At 49.9% G+C, this 23,243-nt stretch overlaps 1 protein-coding gene across 6 annotated transcripts in view; it reads right to left on the bottom strand.

Moving 5' to 3' along the window:
* Positions 1-499: 499 nt before the first annotated feature.
* The window catches only part of LOC143808688 (cytochrome P450 2K1-like), a 79,926-nt gene continuing 57,182 nt past the window's right edge, over positions 500-23,243 (bottom strand). For 3 of the 6 annotated variants that reach the window (XM_077291601.1, XM_077291603.1, XM_077291600.1), the window contains 4 exons: positions 3,895-4,036; positions 2,601-2,785; positions 1,623-1,764; positions 778-1,085 (listed from right to left, as the gene is read on the bottom strand). In XM_077291601.1, the coding sequence (XP_077147716.1) occupies positions 907-1,085; positions 1,623-1,764; positions 2,601-2,785; positions 3,895-4,036 (648 nt within the window). In that variant the 3' untranslated portion in view covers positions 778-906. Of the gene's footprint in view, positions 1,086-1,622; positions 1,765-2,600; positions 2,786-3,894; positions 4,037-23,243 lie in introns of all 6 variants that reach the window. The other 3 variants (XM_077291604.1, XM_077291602.1, XM_077291605.1) reach the window with 2 other exon arrangements.

The raw sequence follows: 23,243 nt of genomic DNA on the forward strand, positions 1-23,243 counted from the left end.
TTTAATTTTATTTTGAACAAAGTCCGTTATAGTATAATCTTTAATCACCATTAAATTAATCTTCAAAGAGTGCTCAGCTTGGAGGATATTGGTATAAGGACATTGAGATGAAGAACGTTGTGTAACAGACATTGAATTGTAGATGGCATACATACATACATACATTGACTTAGAATATAGTGTGGGATTTGGGCTTAGATGTTTGCTTGCCAGATGCTGGTATGGAACATGTTGACTTGGAAGATGTTTGTTTGGAAGACGGGCTTGGAGGATGTTGGGATAGAGACAAAAGCTTAGAAGACATTTTGGCTTAGAGAATATTAACTTGACCTATTTTGGCATGGAAAATATTGCCACTGAAAATATATAAAAATACATTTTATTCAAGGACTTTGGAATGGAAGACATTGACTTGGCAGACAATAGTGTTGAGAATGATAATTTGGCTGATGAGGACATCTACAATGTCGAGTTGGTAAATGTTGGATTTGAAAACAAATTCTGGATTCAGGCAATTTCACCTCAAACATTCCTTAGAAATAATTTGGTCCAGCAGACCAGTTCAAGGTAACATTTTCCCAGTGTCTTATGAACTATACATGCAGGCAATAATAATTTGCATTTCTATTGCGCCAACATATTTCGCAGCACTTTACATTGTAGAGAAGACTTGTACAGACAATAAAAAGACATTACAGAATAACATATACCTGAACAGATACCAAAAGGAATGAGGGCTCTGCTCGCAAGCGTACAACGCATGATATCATATGTGGTTGTAAATAATTAGACAAGAAAAACACTTGATGAGAAGGCGGGATACAGTTCATTGTAACAAAAGATATTTTAACAAAAATCTATTTAGACAATTATTAAGGTTTTTTAATTTTAGGAAACACTCTTAGGTTAAGCACGAGGTATAGCACATATCTCATGGGCCAGTGGACCAGCTGTTAATCCAACCGCAGGAGTCAGGTCTAGTGTAGCCCCAGGAGGAGCCTTGATGGTGAAGTTCTGCAGCAGTCTCGTGAAGAACATAAACAGCTCCATTTTTGCCAAGTTCTCTCCAGCGCAACTTCTCTTACCTATAGCAATAAAATATGTGTAAAGGATAAAAAGTACATTTACTTTTATTGAAAATCTTAACATTTTCATACATTTAATAATTCTTCACATACATGCTTTAAAGGTGCCTGCCATCTGAGTCCCAGAGGTACGAGTGTCTCCCTCAGGTGCTTCTAGACTTGACTTGCCACCAAAAGTCCAGGTACTAAGGGATTAACTAATATCAAGAGGGACATAACTAGAGTGTATGCAGCTGTTGTAGTTGTACCAAGGCCTTGTAGCCTTGATTGACCATCAAGGTTCATTTGGACCATGTGAGATTATTAAAATAAAAGGCACATGATAGCTGAGGGCTCTCTTGGAGATTTTGTATTGGGGCCCATAAACGTCAAGTTATACCACTGAATATCAGTGAACTAGTTAGTATCAAAGCTGTTACTTACACCATTGTAATTTTCAAGTTCATATAGCATTTTACTGCTCTCTGATGGCAAAGAAGTTATCTCATCTGCAATATTACTTCACCCTAAAAAAACACATCTGAGACAATAACTCACCAGCTGAAAAAGGCATACACGCTTCTTTCCGTACAAAATTTCCACTTGAATCCAGAAAATGTTCAGGGTAGAACTCATCGGCTTTTATGAAATGATCCTTGTCATAAAGTACGGAGGTCAGCAGAGGCATCACATATGTCCCCTGAAATGTTCAACAGTTCCATAAATGACAAATGGAATTTGATTTATTAAATTCATCATTAAACCTAAATTTGCAATGACATTTCGAGCCTCCATTGACAATTCTTGCAGATTTGTTAGAAAAAGCAATACTGCATTCAGCATTATTCTCCCTGTCAAAGTGACAGAAACTATGATGATACACCGTTGCTAAGGACTTGACTGCAGGGACCCTTTCCAGCACACTATAATAAGGGTCCCCAGTCTCTCGTTTCTCCTTGCTTTGTCTTTCAGACTCATAGATTTTGAATTGAACATTAGTGTGCATGTCTGACCATAGCTTATCCTGTGGATAGGTGTTACACAACCTTTGTGTAAAACCCTTTTAAGCAGTATTTACATAAAACCCTTCAAAAAAGTGTGAAACGGTTGCATTAGGGGTAAATCATATCATATCGTGCTTTCATGACTCATGATATCCCAATACCGAATCCTGATTTGACTGGCTGTCCACTTCTCCACTTGACCACTGCTTGTATAGTACATGCCCATCTTCTAATATCATCTTGAATTTTCGGACTACTCTCCGGACCACCACAATAGATACAAGTATCCAACTTTCATGCTGATACATTACTACTTTCCTTCTGATATATGCTATTGTACCTTAATGACTATATGTCTAACTTCCTCAACCACCAGACTGATAACATTCAAGTCTTAGGACAAGCTTAGCCAAAGTCATGACACATGAAGATATTAAAGTTGATATTGCCTGACTGGATCTGTCTTAGGCTTTTGTGTTAACCCCTTACAACTAATAGGAGAGATATACATTGATATTTACTTCTTACTTACTTTGGGCAGGAAATATCCCCTGAAGTTAACATCTTGAGTGGTAGCATGGGGCAGGTTGTTTGGAACAATGTTTCCGAAACGTTGGATCTCATGGATGACGGCATCAGTATACGGCATGTCTTTACGATGAATAACTTGAGGTTCGGACAACCCAATAACTTTGTCAATTTCACTTTGGACTTTTTCTATTTCCATCACAAAAATAAACCCATACAATAAAAAAAATCAGTAAAAAGTTATGTCATAACGTTTAATTCTGCCTTCTGGCCACTTGTTGGCTGTGATAAAGTCATGTGTTTCTACAACTGCCATGCAACTTTAATATATTCCGTTGTCTGGAATTCTTTCCCCTGTCACAATTTTTTTCTCCCAGCTAGTAGGATAGTAAACTGTGATTTTACCATAAGAGTAATCTTGGAGTAAGAGCACCTTGGGCACACAGTGATGCTGCTTTTGCCAATTTTACCTCCTCAAAGGGGATTTTTGTGATCATATTGGTTAGTAGAGTTTAGAATACACAAAATAAAGTGGTATTTAAAAACAAGCATTTATGTACCACTATTATGACATAAGGATGTCCCCATTCATGAGCCAGAATTTGAGGCTACTAAGAGTATCAGAAAAATAGGCACACTCAAGATGACTGGCAGCTTCTTCCCATACCTCAATTCCCTGCCTCGCAGGCGTCATTTGTGGTTTTGCATGAGCCTTATGTACAGAATGACAATGTCATGTCATTTCAAGGAAAAATGGGATGACTATTCTTTTTGCAATCTCTTGTGACCAGCTACAGCTGCGTGGAGACCATCAACACTGGGGTTTCATTGGAGAGTATCTCCTAATAAGACAGTTTGAGATCAAAGTATGGGACCACTTGCAGAAGGAGAGGTACTATTAATATTGACTTCCTTATAATTACCCTACTGCCGATGCCTCCTCATGGCATTGTTTCTGGTATCATCAAGTAACACAAAAAATGGAGACACCATTGAGGAAATGGTTTGCCAGGTCCCACTGTGTAGGTTCGGTGACGTATGAAATGTATGGGGTTCATGGCATAAATCAGTGCACTCTAAAAGTGAACAGTTCAACAGTGGCATGAATAAGTACAAAACTGCAGTAGAAACTTACAAGACAAATGTAGAACACTTACAGTTCATGATCCATACAAGTGTTAATTTAAAAGGATATGGAAGACCATCCTTCAAATATGGGAGACAAAGCGCTGTACAATGTTGCATACATACAGTGTTTACTGTGTGCGATGGTAAAATACAACAAGATGGTTTCTTACTTTGGATTTCTGGATATTTCATCATCAATAGGAGGCCCCATCTCAGAGTGGTTGAGGTTGTCTCCATACCAGCAGCGAAGAGATCCGTGACCAACACAGTTAGGTTTTCATTTGTAAAGTATAATTCAGGATTTGGTTTTTCCTAAAAGATAAAGCGAATCAAATACATGTTACAGATGTTATCCAGGACTTATACTATAGATTGATGATGTATCCTTAAGGCGGATCATCAATAGCAAAACGGTGGTGATCTGACACCCAGAATCCCGACCAATCTCCACCAATCAACTGTTTGTAGCAACAGAATAAGTCAATAGTGCGCAGAGCTGAATAACACAGCGCCTCCACGGTATGGTAGTGGACAATCTTGGGTATTGCATTTTGGCTCTTATTCACATTAAAGGGAATCTGTCACCTCATTTTTCGCATATAATTTTCAGCCACCGCCATTAGAGGCTTATCGACAGCATTCTGTTATACTGTAGATAAGCCCCCGATGTAACCTGTAAGGTAAGAAAAACAAGTTAGATTATACTCACCCATGGGGCGGTCCGGTGCGGTCCTGGTCCGATGGGCGTCGCAGGTCTGGGTCCGGCGCCTCCCATCTTCATGCGATGACGTCCTCTTCCTTGCTTCTGTCTCGGCTCATGCACAGGCGTAATTCTCTGTCCTGCTGAGAGCAGATTGAAGTACTTCAGTGCGCAGGGGCCGGGAAAGCTCAGAGTAGCCCAGCGCCTGCGCACCTCAGTTCTTTGCGCTGCCCTCAACAGGGCAAATCAGCGCAGGAGCCGCAACACGAAGCAAGGAGGATGATGACATCGTATGAAGATGGAAGCGCCGGACCCAGACCACGATGCCCATCGGACCCGTGCCGCATTTGACCGCCCCTGGGTGAGAATAATCTAACTTGTGTTTCGTATCTTTCAGGTTACATTGGGGGTTTATCTACAGCATTATAGAATACTGTAGATAAGCCGCTAATAGTGGTGGCCGCAGCTTATATGCTTAAATGAGGTGACAGATTCCCTTTAATGTAGGCTGTAGTACTAAGAGTAGCCACTACACATAGTATGGTGCTGTCATGTTTTGGCTCCATACTATGTGAACATCAGCATCATTTCCAGAGCTGCAGAGGATCAGTGGTAATGTCGGTTGTTAGATCCCCATAGATTTGACAATGTTGACCAATGCTAATGATAGCCAAACAACATCAATGTCTGGTAAATCATTCTAATGCTTTCATCTGTTTTGTCAAAGTGTATAATCAGCCAATGTTCCATATCCCATAAGGCAGATCGCTCCATCATGTTTGCATGAAGCACTAATGGTATTTTCTTAATTATTAATATTATGGAGCATGCTCAGTACCTTTCCCCTCTTTGTGGTGCTACATGCAGTTATATTTTTCATGTTAAAACCTACAGGAATTGCGATGGAGGCTGCTGGTGATGAAACCAACACATATACGATCATAGCCTAAATAGTAGTATTTAGAAGTAATGATAGTATGATAGAATAGAACCTAAATGTACTTTAAATCTTGTAGTTTAATTAATGGTAGTTCCCATGTTCATAGATGGATATTGTCAATTAGTTTTAAAAAAACAAGAACTTTTGCAATTTGTTGCTTATTAACATTTGCAGCCATTCTTGAGATATTAACACTTTTGTTTATGGCTCGTTGCCTAAAGGTACCTTCACACGAAGCGACGCTGCAGCGATAGCGACAACGATGCCGATCACTGCAGCGTCGCTGTTTGATCGCTGGAGAGCAGTCACACAGACCGCTCTCCAGCGACCAACGATGCCGAGGTCCCCGGGTAACCAGGGTAAACATCGGGTTGCTAAGCGCAGGGCCGCGCTTAGTAACCCGATGTTTACCCTGGTTACCAGCGTAGAAGTAAAAAAAACAAACAGTACATACTCACCTGCGCGTCCCCCAGCGTCTGCTTCCTGACACTGACTGAGCTCCGGCCCTAACAGCACAGCGGTGACGTCACCGCTGTGCTTTCACTTTCACTTTAGGGCCGGCGCTCAGTAAGTGTCAGGAAGCAGACGCTGGGGGACACGCAGGTGAGTATGTACTGTTTGTTTTTTTTACTTCTACGCTGGTAACCAGGGTAAACATCGGGTTACTAAGCGCGGCCCTGCGCTTGGTAACCCGATGTTTACCCTGGTTACCAGTGTAAAACATCGCTGGTATCGTTGCTTTTGCTTTCAAACACAACGATACACAGCGATCGGACGACCAAATAAAGTTCTGAACTTTATTCAGCGACCAGCGACATCACAGCAGGATCCTGATCGCTGCTGCGTGTCAAACGAAACGATATCGCTAGCGAGGATGCTGCAACGTCACGGATCGCTAGCGATGTCGTTTCATGTGAAGGTACCTTAAGAGACCGACCACTGTGGGAATTTATCTTGTAATCAGTATGCTTAAGCTACCAGGGACTAGAAGGTAAGAAGGATGTCCAGCACAACCGTCCATTGGTAAAAAATAATTCCATTTTATTAGTAAACAGATTAGAAGCAATTCAAGCTGGCTTCAAAACACTACTTCCAAGCCTAATAAAAAAAAGCTGTAAGCATTGCGTATGTTGTGTGGTGTAGCATAGGTGGCTGGGCTCCAAAGCAATGTTCTGTAAACAAAGAAAAAAAATTAAACTCTTTATTAGTGTTGAGCGATACTTTCCGATATCGGAAAGTATCGGTATCGGAAAGTATCGGCCGATACCGTCACAGTATCGGAATCCAATCCGATACCGATACCCGATCCCAATGCAAGTCAATGGGACGAAAATATCGGAATTAAAATAAACCCTTTCTTTCCTTGTAGGTTAATTCTACATGAAGGAAAACAACTAAGAATAATGTAGGATGTATTGGGGGAGGTGGCGGAGACATTAAAGGCACAGGGGTTTATCCCAATCAAATAGAATAGCAGTATTTTTAATTTTTTTATGACGTTCGGCGTTAGAAAGAATTTGACTATGTTAATTTTTTATTTATTTTGTCAGATATTGATGTTTCACTACTTCCACGCCCTTCACCCTATTTTTTACTTCTCCCACACTTTCTTCTTCATTATCCTCATCATCAGCTTCTGTGACATCAACTTCTTCACCTTATTCATCTTCTTCTTTTCTACGTATATATATATTTTTTTTTTTACATTGTTCATATTCTTTTTATTTAACTATTATCTTTTTTATATTCAACTTCTTCATCATATTCTTATTTGTGACAGGCATTCCCGTAGTTGTTATCTATAAAAGTTTGAAGATTACACCTTCCGTTCTGCCTGTCACAAAACAGTTACATTTGTCCGCGTTCAGTTTGGCCTGCAGCATCAGGCTTTATCCAGGGGCACCACGAGGAGGAACGGACTCACCCCCATACACTGCTTAGTCTTCTTCTGCTTATAATTTAGATAATATCTTTTGCTCTGATATTTAGTCTTATGCTTAATGTTCTTCTGCTCTTTGTTCTGCAGCCTCTTGTTCTTCTGCTTCTCGGTCTTCCAGGTTGTCGTCGTCATCTCCAGGGTCGTCATCTCCAGGGTCGTCGTCATCGGGGTCGTCGTCATCGGGGTCGTCGTCATCGGGGTCGTCTTCAGGGTCATCGTCTCCAGGGTCGTCGTCATCTCGGTGGTTGTCGTCTCTGGTGTCGTCATCATCTTAGGGGTGGTCTTCCGGGTCATCGTCTTTCGGGTCTTGAACTTGGAAATGTAGCAGAAGGTACAAGAAGGCTGAGAAAATGCCGAGAAACAGCTGATGGAACTGGAACTCGGATGGCTACCCGAAGGTCCAAGAGCCAATGGAACTACCGAGGACCAGCTGACGTTACTGGAACCCGGTTACTAAGCAGGAGGTACCCGTGCCTGAAAGCACTACCAAGGACCACCTGACGTTGGTGGAACTCGGATACCCAGAGGGAGGCACCTAAGCCAAAGGCTCTGCCCGGAACCAGCTGACGGTACTGGAACCAGGATGGGGAGCAGAAGGTACAAGAGCAAAAGACACTGCCGAGAACCAGCTGACGGTACTGGAACCCGGATGGGTAGCCGAAGGTCCAAGAGCCAATGGAACTACCGAGGACCAGCTGACGTTACTGGAACCCGGTTACTAAGCAGGAGGTACCCGTGCCTGAAAGCACTACCAAGGACCACCTGACGTTGGTGGAACTCGGATACCCAGAGGGAGGCACCTAAGCCAAAGGCTCTGCCCGGAACCAGCTGACGGTACTGGAACCAGGATGGGGAGCAGAAGGTACAAGAGCAAAAGACACTGCCGAGAACCAGCTGACGGTACTGGAACCCGGATGGGGACCTATTCAAGCTTGTCTTCCTAGGGCCCCAACTGGCGGTGTGTTAGAGCCCAGGGACAGCAGGAGGAGGAGCAGGGGGAGGGGAGTGTAGGCCGAAGCCTGCACAGGCGGCAGCTTTGGGTGTGTTGTGTCTGCGTGGCTTTTGCAGGACACGTTGCCGGCTACACAGCAGGGGAACAGCTGGCGGTGCTGGACCCCACTGACACATTGGCGAGGTGTTTGGCTCTGTGCAGCCAGCACTTCCGGACAGCAACTAGCGTTGTTGGAGCCCGGGCTCTGCAGGTGGAGCAGAGTGTAGGCCGAAGCCTAATTGAACCGATTTCAAAAGTCACCTTTAACCCCCCCTCAGGGGTTACAAAGTAGAAGAGCCACATCTTATGCAGCAGCAGTGCTGCGCAAGTCAAAGGTTGCTCTTGTAATTTTTCTCCTTGCACACGCTGAATGGAACACGTATAACATTTAGCCCTTTATACAGTCAAACTGTGTAATGGAGGCGAGAGTTCCCTTTGTAATGAGACGCAGCACAGGTGTCAAGAATCCCACCTTGGTGCTGGGTGCAGCCTCCCGAGCGTTGTTATTTGCTGTACAGGAGTCTGCGCTGTCGTGTTATCCCCTGGCCTAGCGCCGTTAGCGCTGCCCATCTTCTGGCATCATGTAATGTCGGCCGGTGCGGTTCGCGATGCCCAGGAATCCCAGCCCCGCAGTGTCTTAACATTGTTAAAACACTGCGGGGCTGGGATTCAGGGCCTGGCGCAGCACATATGTTCGCCTCTCACACTCGGGTCCTTACACCCGCTTCAGACTGTGCGGCGTCATCTGATCCCTTATCGCATGCCACGGCCATGAAGCCGCACAGTCCGAAGAAGGCGGAAGGAGAGGAGGGACAGGCGAACTGATGCACTGATCCTGCCCATGAATCACACCCTCGCAGTCCCAATAAATAAGACACCGAGGGGCGTTGTGTGGGTCAGGGCGGCCGCAGAGGCGCAGCCAGCCAAACAATGATGCCAGAAGACGGGCAGCGCTACCAAGGGGGTTGCAGCGTGTCATTACAAAGGAAAGTCACACCACCGGGACGGTTAAATGGTCACACAGAGGACACATTTCAGACGTGTTTTCAGTTCCACATGTGCGAGGAGAATACGTTTCTGAGCCACCTTGCACACATGCAGCATTACCGCTGTACAAGGTGGCTGGATAACGTAAAAACGCCTGGGGGAGGGGGGACAGGTTCCCTTCAATTTCAGTTCTTGTGTCTGCGTGGCTTTTGCAGGACACGTTGCCGGCTGCACAGCAGGGGAACAGCTGGCGGTGCTGGACCCCACTGACACATTGGCTGGTGTTTTTCTCTGTGCAGCTAGCACATCTGGGCCCCAACTGGCGGTGTGTTAGAGCCCAGGGACAGCAGGAGGAGGAGCAGGAGGAGGAGGAGCAGGGGGAGGGGAGTGTAGGCCGAAGCCTGCACAGGCGGCAGCTTTGGGTGTGTTGTGTCTGCGTGGCTTTTGCAGGACACGTTGCCGGCTACACAGCAGGGGAACAGCTGGCGGTGCTGGACCCCACTGACACATTGGCGAGGTGTTTGGCTCTGTGCAGCCAGCACTTCCGGACAGCAACTAGCGTTGTTGGAGCCCGGGCTCTGCAGGTGGAGCAGAGTGTAGGCCGAAGCCTAATTGAACCGATTTCAAAAGTCACCTTTAACCCCCCCTCAGGGGTTACAAAGTAGAAGAGCCACAGCTTATGCAGCAGCAGTGCTGCGCAAGTCAAAGGTTGCTCTTGTAATTTTTCTCCTTGCACACGCTGAATGGAACAGGTATAACATTTAGCCCTTTATACAGTCAAACTGTGTAATGGAGGCGAGAGTTCCCTTTGTAATGAGACGCAGCACAGGTGTCAAGAATCCCACCTTGGTGCTGGGTGCAGCCTCCCGAGCGTTGTTATTTGCTGTACAGGAGTCTGCGCTGTCGTGTTATCCCCTGGCCTAGCGCCGTTAGCGCTGCCCATCTTCTGGCATCATGTAATGTCGGCCGGTGCGGTTCGCGATGCCCATGAATCCCAGCCCCGCAGTGTCTTAACATTGTTAAAACACTGCGGGGCTGGGATTTAGGGCCTGGCGCAGCACATATGTTCGCCTCTCACACTCGGGTCCTTACACCCGCTTCAGACTGTGCGGCGTCATCTGATCCCTTATCGCATGCCACGGCCATGAAGCCGCACAGTCCGAAGAAGGCGGAAGGAGAGGAGGGACAGGCGAACTGATGCACTGATCCTGCCCATGAATCACACCCTCGCAGTCCCATTAAATAAGACAACGAGGGCTGTTGTGTGGGTCAGGGCGGCCGCAGAGGCGCAGCCAGCCAAACAATGATGCCAGAAGACGGGCAGCGTTACCAAGGAGCTTGTTGCGTGTGTCAATACAAAGTCAAATCACACCTGAGGGACGTTTTAATGGTCACAGAGGACACATTTTAGACGTGTTCACTTCAACATGGGCAAGGAGAATAAGTTTCTGAGCCACCTTGAACACATGCAGCATTACTGCTGTTCAAGGTAGCTGTAAAACATAGAAACACCTGGGGGAGGGGGGACAGGTTCCCTTCAATTTCAGTTCTTGTGTCTGCGTGGCGGTCGCAGGACACGTTGCCGGCTACACAGCAGGGGAACAGCTGGCGGTGCTGAACCCCACTGACACATTGGCTGGTGTTTTTCTCTGTGCAGCTAGCACATCTGGGCAAAAACTGGCGGTGTTAGAGCCCAGGGTCAGCAGGAGGAGCAGGGGGAGCGGAGTGTAGGCCGAAGCCTGCACTCGAGCAAGTTGAAAGGAAACCTTTAACCCCCCCCCCCAGGCGTTTGTAGCTGAAAGAGCCATTGTGTACAGCACTAATGCTGGAAAAGGTAAACTTAGCTCTTTTAATTATGGTCCTTGTACATGCGGAACCTAACATTTATGAAATGTGTCTCCTCACAGCATTAAACCGTCCAGTAGGTGGAACTTTCCTTTGTCGTGTGACGCAGCACAGCCATCATTTTTACCCCCTTGGCGCCGTGCGCCGCCTCCTCAGCGTTGTTTGAATCTGTCCCGGAGCCTGCGCTGTTAGGTTAGCCCTTGGCCATGCACACATGTTGCGCTGCCCGTCTTCTGACCTCATTTGGTGTCAGGCTGGCTGCGCCTGTGCGGGTGCGCTGGCCGAGATCCCGCCTCGCAGTGTCGTCTAATGTAATCCCACCGCGGGCCTGTGATCCGTGCCCGTGCGCAGTGCATATCCTCTCCTCTCACTCCCCTCCCTACGGCTTTTTCAGACTGTGCGGTGTCACGGCCGTGGCATGCTATTAGGGACCAGCTGACATCGCACAGTCTGAAGAAGCCGTAGGGAGGGGAGTGAGAGGAGAGGATATGCACTGCGCACGGGCACGGATCACAGGCCCGCGGTGGGATTACATTAGACGACACTGCGAGGCGGGATCTCGGCCAGCGCACCCGCACAGGCGCAGCCAGCCTGACACCAAATGAGGTCAGAAGACGGGCAGCGCAACATGTGTGCATGGCCAAGGGCTAACCTAACAGCGCAGGCTCCGGGACAGATTCAAACAACGCTGAGGAGGGGGCGCACGGCGCCAAGGGGGTAAAAATGATGGCTGTGCTGCGTCACACGACAAAGGAAAGCTCCACCTACCGGACGGTTTAACGCTGTGTGGGGACACATTTCATAAGTGTTTGGTTCAGCATGTGCAAGGAGCATCACGAAAAGAGGCACTTTTTCCCTTTGCATCATTACTGCTGCACAAGGTGGCTCCTTCAGTAACAAACGCCTGGGGGGGGGGGGGTCAGGTTCCCTTACATTTAACTTGTTGTGCCTGCGTGGCGGTCGCAGTACACGTTGCCGTATACACAGCAGGGGAACAGCTGGCGGTGCTGAACCCCACTAACACATTGGCGAGGTGTTTGGCTCTGTGCGTACAGCACTTCTGGACGGCAACTAGCGGTGTTGGAGCCCAGGGACAGGTGGAGGAGGAGGAGGTTGGAGGAGGTTGGAGGAGGTAGGAGGGATTGCCACACACACAGCAGGGGAACAGCTGACGTTACTGAACCCCAATAACAGAGGAGGGACTGTTGACTGTGCGTACAGCACTTCTGGACGGCAACTGGCGGTGTTGGAGCCCAGGGACAGGTGGAGGAGGAGGAGGTTGGAGGAGGTTGGAGGAGGTAGGAGGGATTGCCACACACACAGCAGGGGAACAGCTGACGTTACTGAACCCCAATAACAGAGGAGGGACTGTTGACTGTGCGTACAGCACTTCTGGACGGCAACTGGCGGTGTTGGAGCCCAGGGACAGGTGGAGGAGGAGGAGGTTGGAGGAGGTAGGAGGGATTGCCACACACACAGCAGGGGAACAGCTGACGTTACTGAACCCCAATAACAGAGGAGGGACTGTTGACTGTGCGTACAGCACTTCTGGACGGCAACTGGCGGTGTTGGAGCCCAGGGACAGGTGGAGGAGGAGGAGGTTGGAGGAGGTAGGAGGGATTGCCACACACACAGCAGGGGAACAGCTGACGTTACTGAACCCCAATAACAGAGGAGGGACTGTTGACTGTGCGTACAGCACTTCTGGACGGCAACTGGCGGTGTTGGAGCCCAGGGACAGGTGGAGGAGGAGGAGGTTGGAGGAGGTAGGAGGGATTGCCACACACACAGCAGGGGAACAGCTGACGTTACTGAACCCCAATAACAGAGGAGGGACTGTTGACTGTGCGTACAGCACTTCTGGACGGCAACTGGCGGTGTTGGAGCCCAGGGACAGGTGGAGGAGGAGGAGGTTGGAGGAGGTTGGAGGAGGTAGGAGGGATTGCCACACACACAGCAGGGGAACAGCTGACGTTACTGAACCCCAATAACAGAGGAGGGACTGTTGACTGTGCGTACAGCACTTCTGGACGGCAACTGGCGGTGTTGGAGCCCAGGGACAGGTGGAGGAGGAGGAGGTTGGAGGAGGTTGGAGGAGGTAGGAGGGATTGCCACACACACAGCAGGGGAACAGCTGACGTTACTGAACCCCAATAACAGAGGAGGGACTGTTGACTGTGCGTACAGCACTTCTGGACGGCAACTGGCGGTGTTGGAGCCCAGGGACAGGTGGAGGAGGAGGAGGTTGGAGGAGGTAGGAGGGATTGCCACACACACAGCAGGGGAACAGCTGACGTTACTGAACCCCAATAACAGAGGAGGGACTGTTGACTGTGCGTACAGCACTTCTGGACGGCAACTGGCGGTGTTGGAGCCCAGGGACAGGTGGAGGAGGAGGAGGTTGGAGGAGGTTGGAGGAGGTAGGAGGGATTGCCACACACACAGCAGGGGAACAGCTGACGTTACTGAACCCCAATAACAGAGGAGGGACTGTTGACTGTGCGTACAGCACTTCTGGACGGCAACTGGCGGTGTTGGAGCCCAGGGACAGGTGGAGGAGGAGGAGGTTGGAGGAGGTAGGAGGGATTGCCACACACACAGCAGGGGAACAGCTGACGTTACTGAACCCCAATAACAGAGGAGGGACTGTTGACTGTGCGTACAGCACTTCTGGACGGCAACTGGCGGTGTTGGAGCCCAGGGACAGGTGGAGGAGGAGGAGGTTGGAGGAGGTTGGAGGCGGTAGGAGGGATTGCCACACACACAGCAGGGGAACAGCTGACGTTACTGAACCCCAATAACAGAGGAGGGACTGTTGACTGTGCGTACAGCACTTCTGGACGGCAACTGGCGGTGTTGGAGCCCAGGGACAGGTGGAGGAGGAGGAGGTTGGAGGAGGTAGGAGGGATTGCCACACACACAGCAGGGGAACAGCTGACGTTACTGAACCCCAATAACAGAGGAGGGACTGTTGACTGTGCGTACAGCACTTCTGGACGGCAACTGGCGGTGTTGGAGCCCAGGGACAGGTGGAGGAGGAGGAGGTTGGAGGAGGTTGGAGGAGGTAGGAGGGATTGCCACACACACAGCAGGGGAACAGCTGACGTTACTGAACCCCAATAACAGAGGAGGGACTGTTGACTGTGCGTACAGCACTTCTGGACGGCAACTGGCGGTGTTGGAGCCCAGGGACAGGTGGAGGAGGAGGAGGTTGGAGGAGGTAGGAGGGATTGCCACACACACAGCAGGGGAACAGCTGACGTTACTGAACCCCAATAACAGAGGAGGGACTGTTGACTGTGCGTACAGCACTTCTGGACGGCAACTGGCGGTGTTGGAGCCCAGGGACAGGTGGAGGAGGAGGAGGTTGGAGGAGGTTGGAGGAGGTAGGAGGGATTGCCACACACACAGCAGGGGAACAGCTGACGTTACTGAACCCCAATAACAGAGGAGGGACTGTTGACTGTGCGTACAGCACTTCTGGACGGCAACTGGCGGTGTTGGAGCCCAGGGACAGGTGGAGGAGGAGGAGGTTGGAGGAGGTAGGAGGGATTGCCACACACACAGCAGGGGAACAGCTGACGTTACTGAACCCCAATAACAGAGGAGGGACTGTTGACTGTGCGTACAGCACTTCTGGACGGCAACTGGCGGTGTTGGAGCCCAGGGACAGGTGGAGGAGGAGGAGGTTGGAGGAGGTTGGAGGAGGTAGGAGGGATTGCCACACACACAGCAGGGGAACAGCTGACGTTACTGAACCCCAATAACAGAGGAGGGACTGTTGACTGTGCGTACAGCACTTCTGGACGGCAACTGGCGGTGTTGGAGCCCAGGGACAGGTGGAGGAGGAGGAGGTTGGAGGAGGTTGGAGGAGGTAGGAGGGATTGCCACACACACAGCAGGGGAACAGCTGACGTTACTGAACCCCAATAACAGAGGAGGGACTGTTGACTGTGCGTACAGCACTTCTGGACGGCAACTGGCGGTGTTGGAGCCCAGGGACAGGTGGAGGAGGAGGAGGTTGGAGGAGGTAGGAGGGATTGCCACACACACAGCAGGGGAACAGCTGACGTTACTGAACCCCAATAACAGAGGAGGGACTGTTGACTGTGCGTACAGCACTTCTGGACGGCAACTGGCGGTGTTGGAGCCCAGGGACAGGTGGAGGAGGAGGAGGTTGGAGGAGGTTGGAGGAGGTAGGAGGGATTGCCACACACACAGCAGGGGAACAGCTGACGTTACTGAACCCCAATAACAGAGGAGGGACTGTTGACTGTGCGTACAGCACTTCTGGACGGCAACTGGCGGTGTTGGAGCCCAGGGACAGGTGGAGGAGGAGGAGGTTGGAGGAGGTAGGAGGGATTGCCACACACACAGCAGGGGAACAGCTGACGTTACTGAACCCCAATAACAGAGGAGGGACTGTTGACTGTGCGTACAGCACTTCTGGACGGCAACTGGCGGTGTTGGAGCCCAGGGACAGGTGGAGGAGGAGGAGGTTGGAGGAGGTAGGAGGGATTGCCACACACACAGCAGGGGAACAGCTGACGTTACTGAACCCCAATAACAGAGGAGGGACTGTTGACTGTGCGTACAGCACTTCTGGACGGCAACTAGCGGTGTTGGAGCCCAGGGGCAGGTGGAAAAGCAGAGGAACACAATGTAGGCCGAAGCCTGAGAAAGTCGAAAGGGAACCTTTAACCCCCCCCCAAGGCGTTTGTAGCTGAAAGAGCCAGCTTGTGCAGCACAAAAGATGCAAAAGGAAAAGGTGGCTCTTTTCATCATGCTCCTTGCAAACACAGAACTAAACACTTTTAAAATGTGTCCCCTGAAGCCGTGAAACCGTCCCGGAGGTGGGACTTTCCTTCGTAATATGACGCAGCACAGCCATCATTACTACCCCCCCGCCGCCGTGCCCCGGCTCCTCAGCGTTGTTTGATTCCGTCCCGGAGCCTGCGCTGTTATGTTATCCCGTGGCCAGGCACACTTAGCGCTGCCCATCTTCTGACATCATTTGGTGTCAGGCTGGCTGCGCCTGTGCGGCCGCGCTGGCCGAGAGCCCGCCTCGCAGTGTCTTCTGATGTAATCCCACTGGGGGCCTGGGATCCATGGCCATGCGCAGTGCATATCCTCGCCTCTCACTCCCCTCCCTATGGCTTCTTTTTCAGACTGTGCGGTGTCACGGCCGTGGCATGCTATTAGGGACCAGCTGACATCGAACAGTCTGAAGAAGCCATAGGGAGATGAGTGAGAGGTGGAGGTTCAGATATGCACTGTGCATGTCCATAGATCCCAGGCCCCCAGTGGGATTAAATCAGAAGACACTGCGAGGCGGGCTCTCGGCCAGCGTGGCCGCACAGGCGCAGCCAGCCTGACACCAAATGATGCCAGAAGACGGGCAGCGCTAAGTGTGCCTGGCCACGGGATAACATAACAGCGCAGGCTCCGGGACGGAATCAAACAACGCTGAGGAGCCGGGGCGCGGCGCCGGGGGGGTAGGAATGACGGCTGTGCTGCGTCATATTACGAAGGAAAGTCCCACCTCCGGGACGGTTTTACGGTATCAGTGGACACATTTTATAAGTGTTAAGTTTTGCGTGTGCAAGGAGCAAAACCAAAATAGCTACCTTTTTCCTTGTGCAGCATTACTGCTGCACAAGGTGGCTCTTTCAGTAACAAACGCCTTGGGGGGGGGGGGCAGATTCCCTTACATTTCAGTTGTTGTGTCAGCGTGGCGGTCGCATGACACATTGCCGGCTACACAGCTGGGGATCAGCTGACGTTACTGAAACCCAATAACACTGGGTCGTATGTTTTGACTGTGCAGACGGCACATCTGAGCCTCAACTGGCGGTGTTGGAGCCCAGGAATTTAAGTTCAGGTGGTAGAAAGATGAACACAACAGGAGACCTGGATAACGTATACAGTGACCTAATTATTTAATCAGGAGGAGGAGTGGCAAATTCCTGCGAGATCCAGGCCTTGTTCATTTTCAGGAAAGTAAGCCGGTCAACGTTATCGGAGGATAGTCGCATGCGACGGTCAGTTAGTACACCACCTGCAGCACTAAAGACACGTTCCGATAATACACTGGCCGCAGGGCAAGACAGCACCTCCAATGCATACTGGCTTAGCTCTGGCCATGTATCCAGCTTTGAGACCCAAAACTTGAAAGGGGAAGAGCCGTCTGGGAGTAAAGCAAGAGGGCAAGACATGTAGTCTGTCACCATCTGACGGAACCGTTGCCTCCTGCTGACTGGAGCCGTCTGTGATGGTGTAGACTTTTGTGGCGGGCACAGAAAACTGTGCCACAGTTCGGCCATACTGGTCTTGCCTTGGGCAGAGGCACTGCTTCTGCTCCCTCTTTGTGCAGAGCCTCCACCACTGCCTGGACGCACTGAGCTGCTTTGGAATGCACTAGCAGCACTTCTCTCAGTTGGAATGGAGAAGATGATGGAACTGACCAGTGTGTCTTGGTACTCCCGCATTTTTCGCTCCCGGTTCAACGGTGTGATGAGGCTTTCTACGTTGTCCCGGTAGCGAGGATCGAGGAGGGTGAACACCCAATAATCAGACATGTTGAGAATGTGGTCGATGCGGCGGTCGTTTCTCAGGCACTGCAGCATGTAATCCACCATGTGCTGCAGACTGCCAACTGCCCAAGAAACGCTGTCCCCAGCTGGAGGCGTGATCTCTGCCCGCTCGTCATCACCCCACCCTCGCTGTACACACTGAGTACTGGACAATTCGGGAACTCCCTCCTCTGGACAGATGTCTTCCTCCTCCATTGACTCCTCCTCATCCTCCTCACAAACTGTCCCCTGCCTACGCGTTTGTGAGGAACCACGTGGCGCTGACTGTCCAGAAGATGATGGAAGTGGTGAATCCTCATCCTCCACCTCTTCCACAACATCATCCCTTAGCGCTTGCAGTGATTTTTCAAGCAGGCAGATAAGGGGGACAGTCATGCTGACTAGTGCATCATCTGCACTCGCCATCCGCGTGGAATAATCAAAGGGACGCAAAACCTGGCAGACATCCTTCATAGTGGCCCACTCTGTGGTTGTGAAGTCTGTACGACGCTGACTGCGACTTTTTTGCGCCTGATACAGCTGGTACTCCATTACAGCTTGCTGCTGCTCACACAACCGCTCCAACATATGTAACGTGGAATTCCACCTGGTAGGTAGGTCACATATGATGCGATGTTCCGGCAGGCGGTGTCGGCACTGCAGAGCCGCAATGCGCGCTTTTGCCGTGCTGGAATGCCGCAAGTGAGCACACTCTAGGCGGACCTTGTGCAGCAGTGCATCAAGATCCGGATAGTCCCTCAAAAAACTCTGCACGACCAAATTGAGCACATGTGCCAGACATGGGATGTGAGTGAGGTTGCCGAGGCCCAGGGCTGCCACCAGATTTCGGCCATTATCACACACTACCATGCCTGGCTGGAGATTCGCTGGCTCAAACCACACATCGCTCTCCTGCTTGATGGCATTCCAGAGCTCCTGCGCTGTGTGGCTACGATTCCCCAAAAAAATTAATTTCAAGACGGCCTGTTGACGTTTGGCCACGGCTGTGCTCATGTCGGTCGTAACAGGTACACGTTCATCACGGGTCCATGTGGAGGTGGACTGTGACGGCTCCTGCAGCGATGATTCTGAGGAACTGGTGTAAGAGGAGGAGTCAATGCGTACAGAATGGATTCCTGCAATCCTTGGAGTGGGCAGGACACGTCCTGCGCCACTCGCACGGTCTGTACCCGGCTCAACGACATTAACCCAATGGGCAGTGAGGGAAAGGTATCGCCCCTGTCCATGTTGACTGGTCCACGCATCGGTGGTGAGGTGGACCTTGCTACTGACGGCGTTCAGTAGCGCGTGTTTTATGTGTCCCTCCACATGCTTGTGCAGGGCAGGGACGGCTTGCCTGCTGAAGTAAAAGCGGCTGGGCACACTGTACTGTGGGACTGCCAATGACATCAAGTCACGGAAGCTGTCAGTCTCCACCAGCCTGAATGACAGCATTTCCAGTGACAGAAGTTTGGCAATGCCTGCAGTCAGAGCCTGTGCTCGTGGGTGGTTTGACGAGAAAGGCCGCCTTTTCTCCCATGCCTGTACTACCGATGGCTGTAGACTGGGCTGGGAGTGTGTGGTTGACTGGGAAAGTGGTGCTGCGGGTGGAATGACAGCGGGTCTCTGGACAACCGGGCCAGAGGTTCTTCCACGGCGATCCTGGGAGGAAGCCGAACCAGCTGCGTGTGAGCTAGAGGAAGAGGCAACACGAGCTGAAGAGGTGGTAGCTGCCGCTGTTGGTTGGCCTAGCTCTTCAGTGTGTTTGTCTAACTCCGCCGGGTGCCTGTTGCGCACATGTTTCCACATGTTGGAGGTATTGAGGTTGGCGACTTTTTGACCTCTTTTGATTTTTTGATGACACACCTTGCATCTGACATAGCAAATGTCATCTGCAACTGTGTCAAAAAAGGACCAGGCACTGCAAGTCTTGGGAGCCCCCCTTTTGACTTTTGGAAGAGACATGCTCCTTACGGGTGCCAAAGCGGAGGCTGCAGGATCCGCAGTCTTCCCCCTCCCTCTCCCTCTTTGGGCCGTACGGGGAATCTCTTCCTCAGAGCTGCTCCCACCACCTTCCTGTCCCTGACGCCAAGATGGGTCAAGGACCTCATCATCTACACTACCCTCTGCCCCCAACTGCTCCTCCTGGGTAGTCTCAGCAGCAGAGCACGCACCAGTAAGTGGCACCTGAGTGTCATCATCAGCTGATGCGGCCTGCGAGGTGGTGACCGGAGCCACTGGCCCACCCGCCTCTTCAGAGGAAGACAGAAAAAGCTGTTGGGCATCACTGCACCCTGCCTCTTCTTCCATTTCTCCAATGCTGCTTGGCTGGCCCCCTGTTTCCAAGCCAAGAGATGATTCAGAGAACAGAAGTAGAGACTGCTCCTGTCCTGGGATCTCTGTCTGCCTGGGCAATTTTGCAGGTGGTGAAGAGACAGATGGCTGCTCTCCAGTGCTCTGTGTCTGAGAGGATGTGGCACTAATGGAAGTTGATGCATTAGCTGCCATCCATCCCACAACGGCTTCAATTTGGTCTTCACGCAGCAGCGGTGTACGGCGCTCGGCGACAAAGCTGCGCATGAACGACTGTTCCCTTGTGAAAGTGGGTGCTGATGACTCACCGGTGCCCGCAGCAGGCACAGAATCCCCACGTCCCCTCCCTGCTCCGCGCCCACGCCCACGCCCACGTGCCTTACTCACTGCCTTCTTCATCTTGGTTGACTGATAAAGATAAGCAGAAAAGTACTAACGGCTTTGTGTGCTTATTCCTGAGCAACTCCTCCTAACAGGTATAAGACACACTAATTTTCTAAAGTGTGGACTAGACTTGAATATGAGCTAATGTGGCCTACACAAATGTAAAGTGGTGTAACTGGTGTGTTTGGTGAACTTTATTATTTATTTATTTTTTTGGGGCTGAACTGACAACGGATAGAGCTGCAATCACACGGAGACCGTGCAGACAGCCGTAAACGGCGCTGCAAGGCCCAAAAACCCTCCTCTACTTTATCCTATGTAGTGTTTTTCCACAAATTAGCTGGAGACGGGTGGAAAGACACTAATAGGATTTTTTAAAATAAATTAGCAGCAGACTACACTACTTTGAAAAAAAAGAAAATTGATTTGGCGGTATGACGCAGTGAAAAACCCTGAGCTGCAGACAACCAGGCTACGGCTGCTCACAGACTACAGGGCGAGCTGCAGTCACACGGAGACCGTGCAGACAGCCGTAAACGGCGCTGCAAGGCCCAAAAACCCTCCTCTACTTTATCCTATGTAGTGTTTTTCCACAAATTAGCTGGAGACGGGTGGAAAGACACTAATAGGATTTTTTAAAATAAATTAGCAGCAGACTACACTACTTTGAAAAAAAAGAAAATTGATTTGGCGGTATGACGCAGTGAACAACCCTGAGCTGCAGACAACCAGGCTATGGCTGCTCACAGATTACAGGGCGAGCTGCAGTCACACGGAGACCGTGCAGACAGCTGTAAACGGCGCTGCAAGGCCCAAAAACCCTCCTCTACTTTATCCTATGTAGTGTTTTTCCACAAATTAGCTGGAGACGGGTGGAAAGACACTAATAGGAATTTTTGGAAAAAATGTGCAGCAGCCTGCACTACTTAAAAAAAAAAAAAAAAAAAGGACAGTATGAGGCAATGAACCACCCTCCCTGAACTGAATACAACCAGCTATGGATGGCCTATGTGGCTGCACTCAGACTAGAGAGTGGGCTGCACTCACACACACACACACAGAGAGACCTTGCAGATCGCTGTGAAAACAGCGCTACAAGGCAAAAGGAAGGTGAATAGTAGGTGAACACAGCGGTTGCTAAATTAGCCTTTGGAAAGCACAAAGAAGCAAATCGCTATCTCTAAACTGTCCCTCAGTCAGCAAACAGCGTCCTGTCACTAACTGAATTCACAGCAGAGTGATCGCAAAATGGCGCCAGCGACTTTTAAACTGCATCATGACATCATTTCAGCAGCCAATCACAGCCTTGCCAGTAGTTTCATGCCCTCCATGCTAAACAGGATGTGCCCACACTTGGAATCTTTCTCATTAGCTGAATTTCTGAATTTTGAATCATTGAACTTCCGATTCCGGTATCCGATACGCGCCAAGTATCGGAATCCCGGTATCGGAATTCCGATACCGCTAGTATCGGCCGATACCCGATACTTGCGGTATCGGAATGCTCAACACTACTCTTTATAGCTCAAGAACGGATACAAATTTAGTAAAGCAGTAAATTGAAAAATTATTAGTGTTTACAAACACTGTCAGACAGCTCCTATTTAGGAGCATGAAAATAACTTTTTAAGGAATCAATATTGGGGAATAAACATGAAAAAATTAGTAAGGTTACTTGTAATAATGTACACTCAAAAAAACATAAACAGTGTAAGGGTTTTACTTACTTGGGTGCGACGGGAGGAAAACAGGAGGCTTGTTCCTTTAAAAGTTCATGGGGTTTATTACTTCATAAACCCAGAAGCACAAACAGAAAATAAATAGCCTTTAGCTCAGGCAAAACAAAGTCACAATGTCCAAAACAGAGCTCTCCTCTGTCAGGCCTGTGGGCACACAGGCTGGGTTAGTGTCCAGTACTCAGGCTCGGTCTGGAGCCAAATGCGCAGGAGGCCTTCTCCCTCCCAACACACAGACCATGTGCCAAACAACAGCCTCCATTATATAGGCTGTAACCACACGCAGCGGTGAGGTATGTGGGAAGCCAGACCCGCCCATCTCTCATAGCTACTGTACCCACAATCCAGTCCCAGTTGCACCAAACGAACCTCTCAGTGTTTATGTGCCCTAAAGAAGACACTCCGGGTTGCATCACAAAGCGCAGCCATCTCCGCGACACATACCTCCCATCAACTATGTGGCCATTAGCCTCCTTACTTACCTCCCCCTCTTTCTAAAGTCATGGGGCTTGGCACTTTCTATCACCAGACAAGGGAGTCTTGAGAGGGCATCAGCATTACCATGTAGCTTCCCTGCTCTGTGTTCTACATCGAAGTGGAAATCTTGCAGGGCCAAGAACCAGTGGGTGACCCTAGCATTTCTACCCTTTGTTTCCCTCATCTATCTGAGTGGGGCATGGTCGGATATCAATCTAAACTTACCCCCCACTAGATAGTACCATAACGTGTCCACCGCCCACTTTATGGCCAAGCACTCCTTTTCTACTACTGAGTAATTTCTCTCACATTAGGACAGCTTCCTACTCAGGTTGAGAACAGGGTGCTCCTCACCATGTACCTCCTGGGAAAGGACTGCTCCTATCCCAACATCTGAGGCATGTTTGGAGAATAAACTCTTAAAGTCAGGGGCCAAACACACAGGAGGCCTTCTCAATACCAACACACAGATCATGTGCCAAACACCAGCCTCCATTATATAGGTTGTAACCACACTCAGAGGTGAGTGTTATGGTTCTCAATGGCAAGAGAACATAGCCCAGCAAACATGAGTACTAGCTCTTGGAAGGATGGAAACTAAACTGACCATGAACTAAACCTGCCGCACAACTAAC

Source organism: Ranitomeya variabilis, chromosome 2 (genome assembly GCF_051348905.1).
Source record: "Ranitomeya variabilis isolate aRanVar5 chromosome 2, aRanVar5.hap1, whole genome shotgun sequence".
NCBI lineage: Eukaryota > Metazoa > Chordata > Amphibia > Anura > Dendrobatidae > Ranitomeya > Ranitomeya variabilis.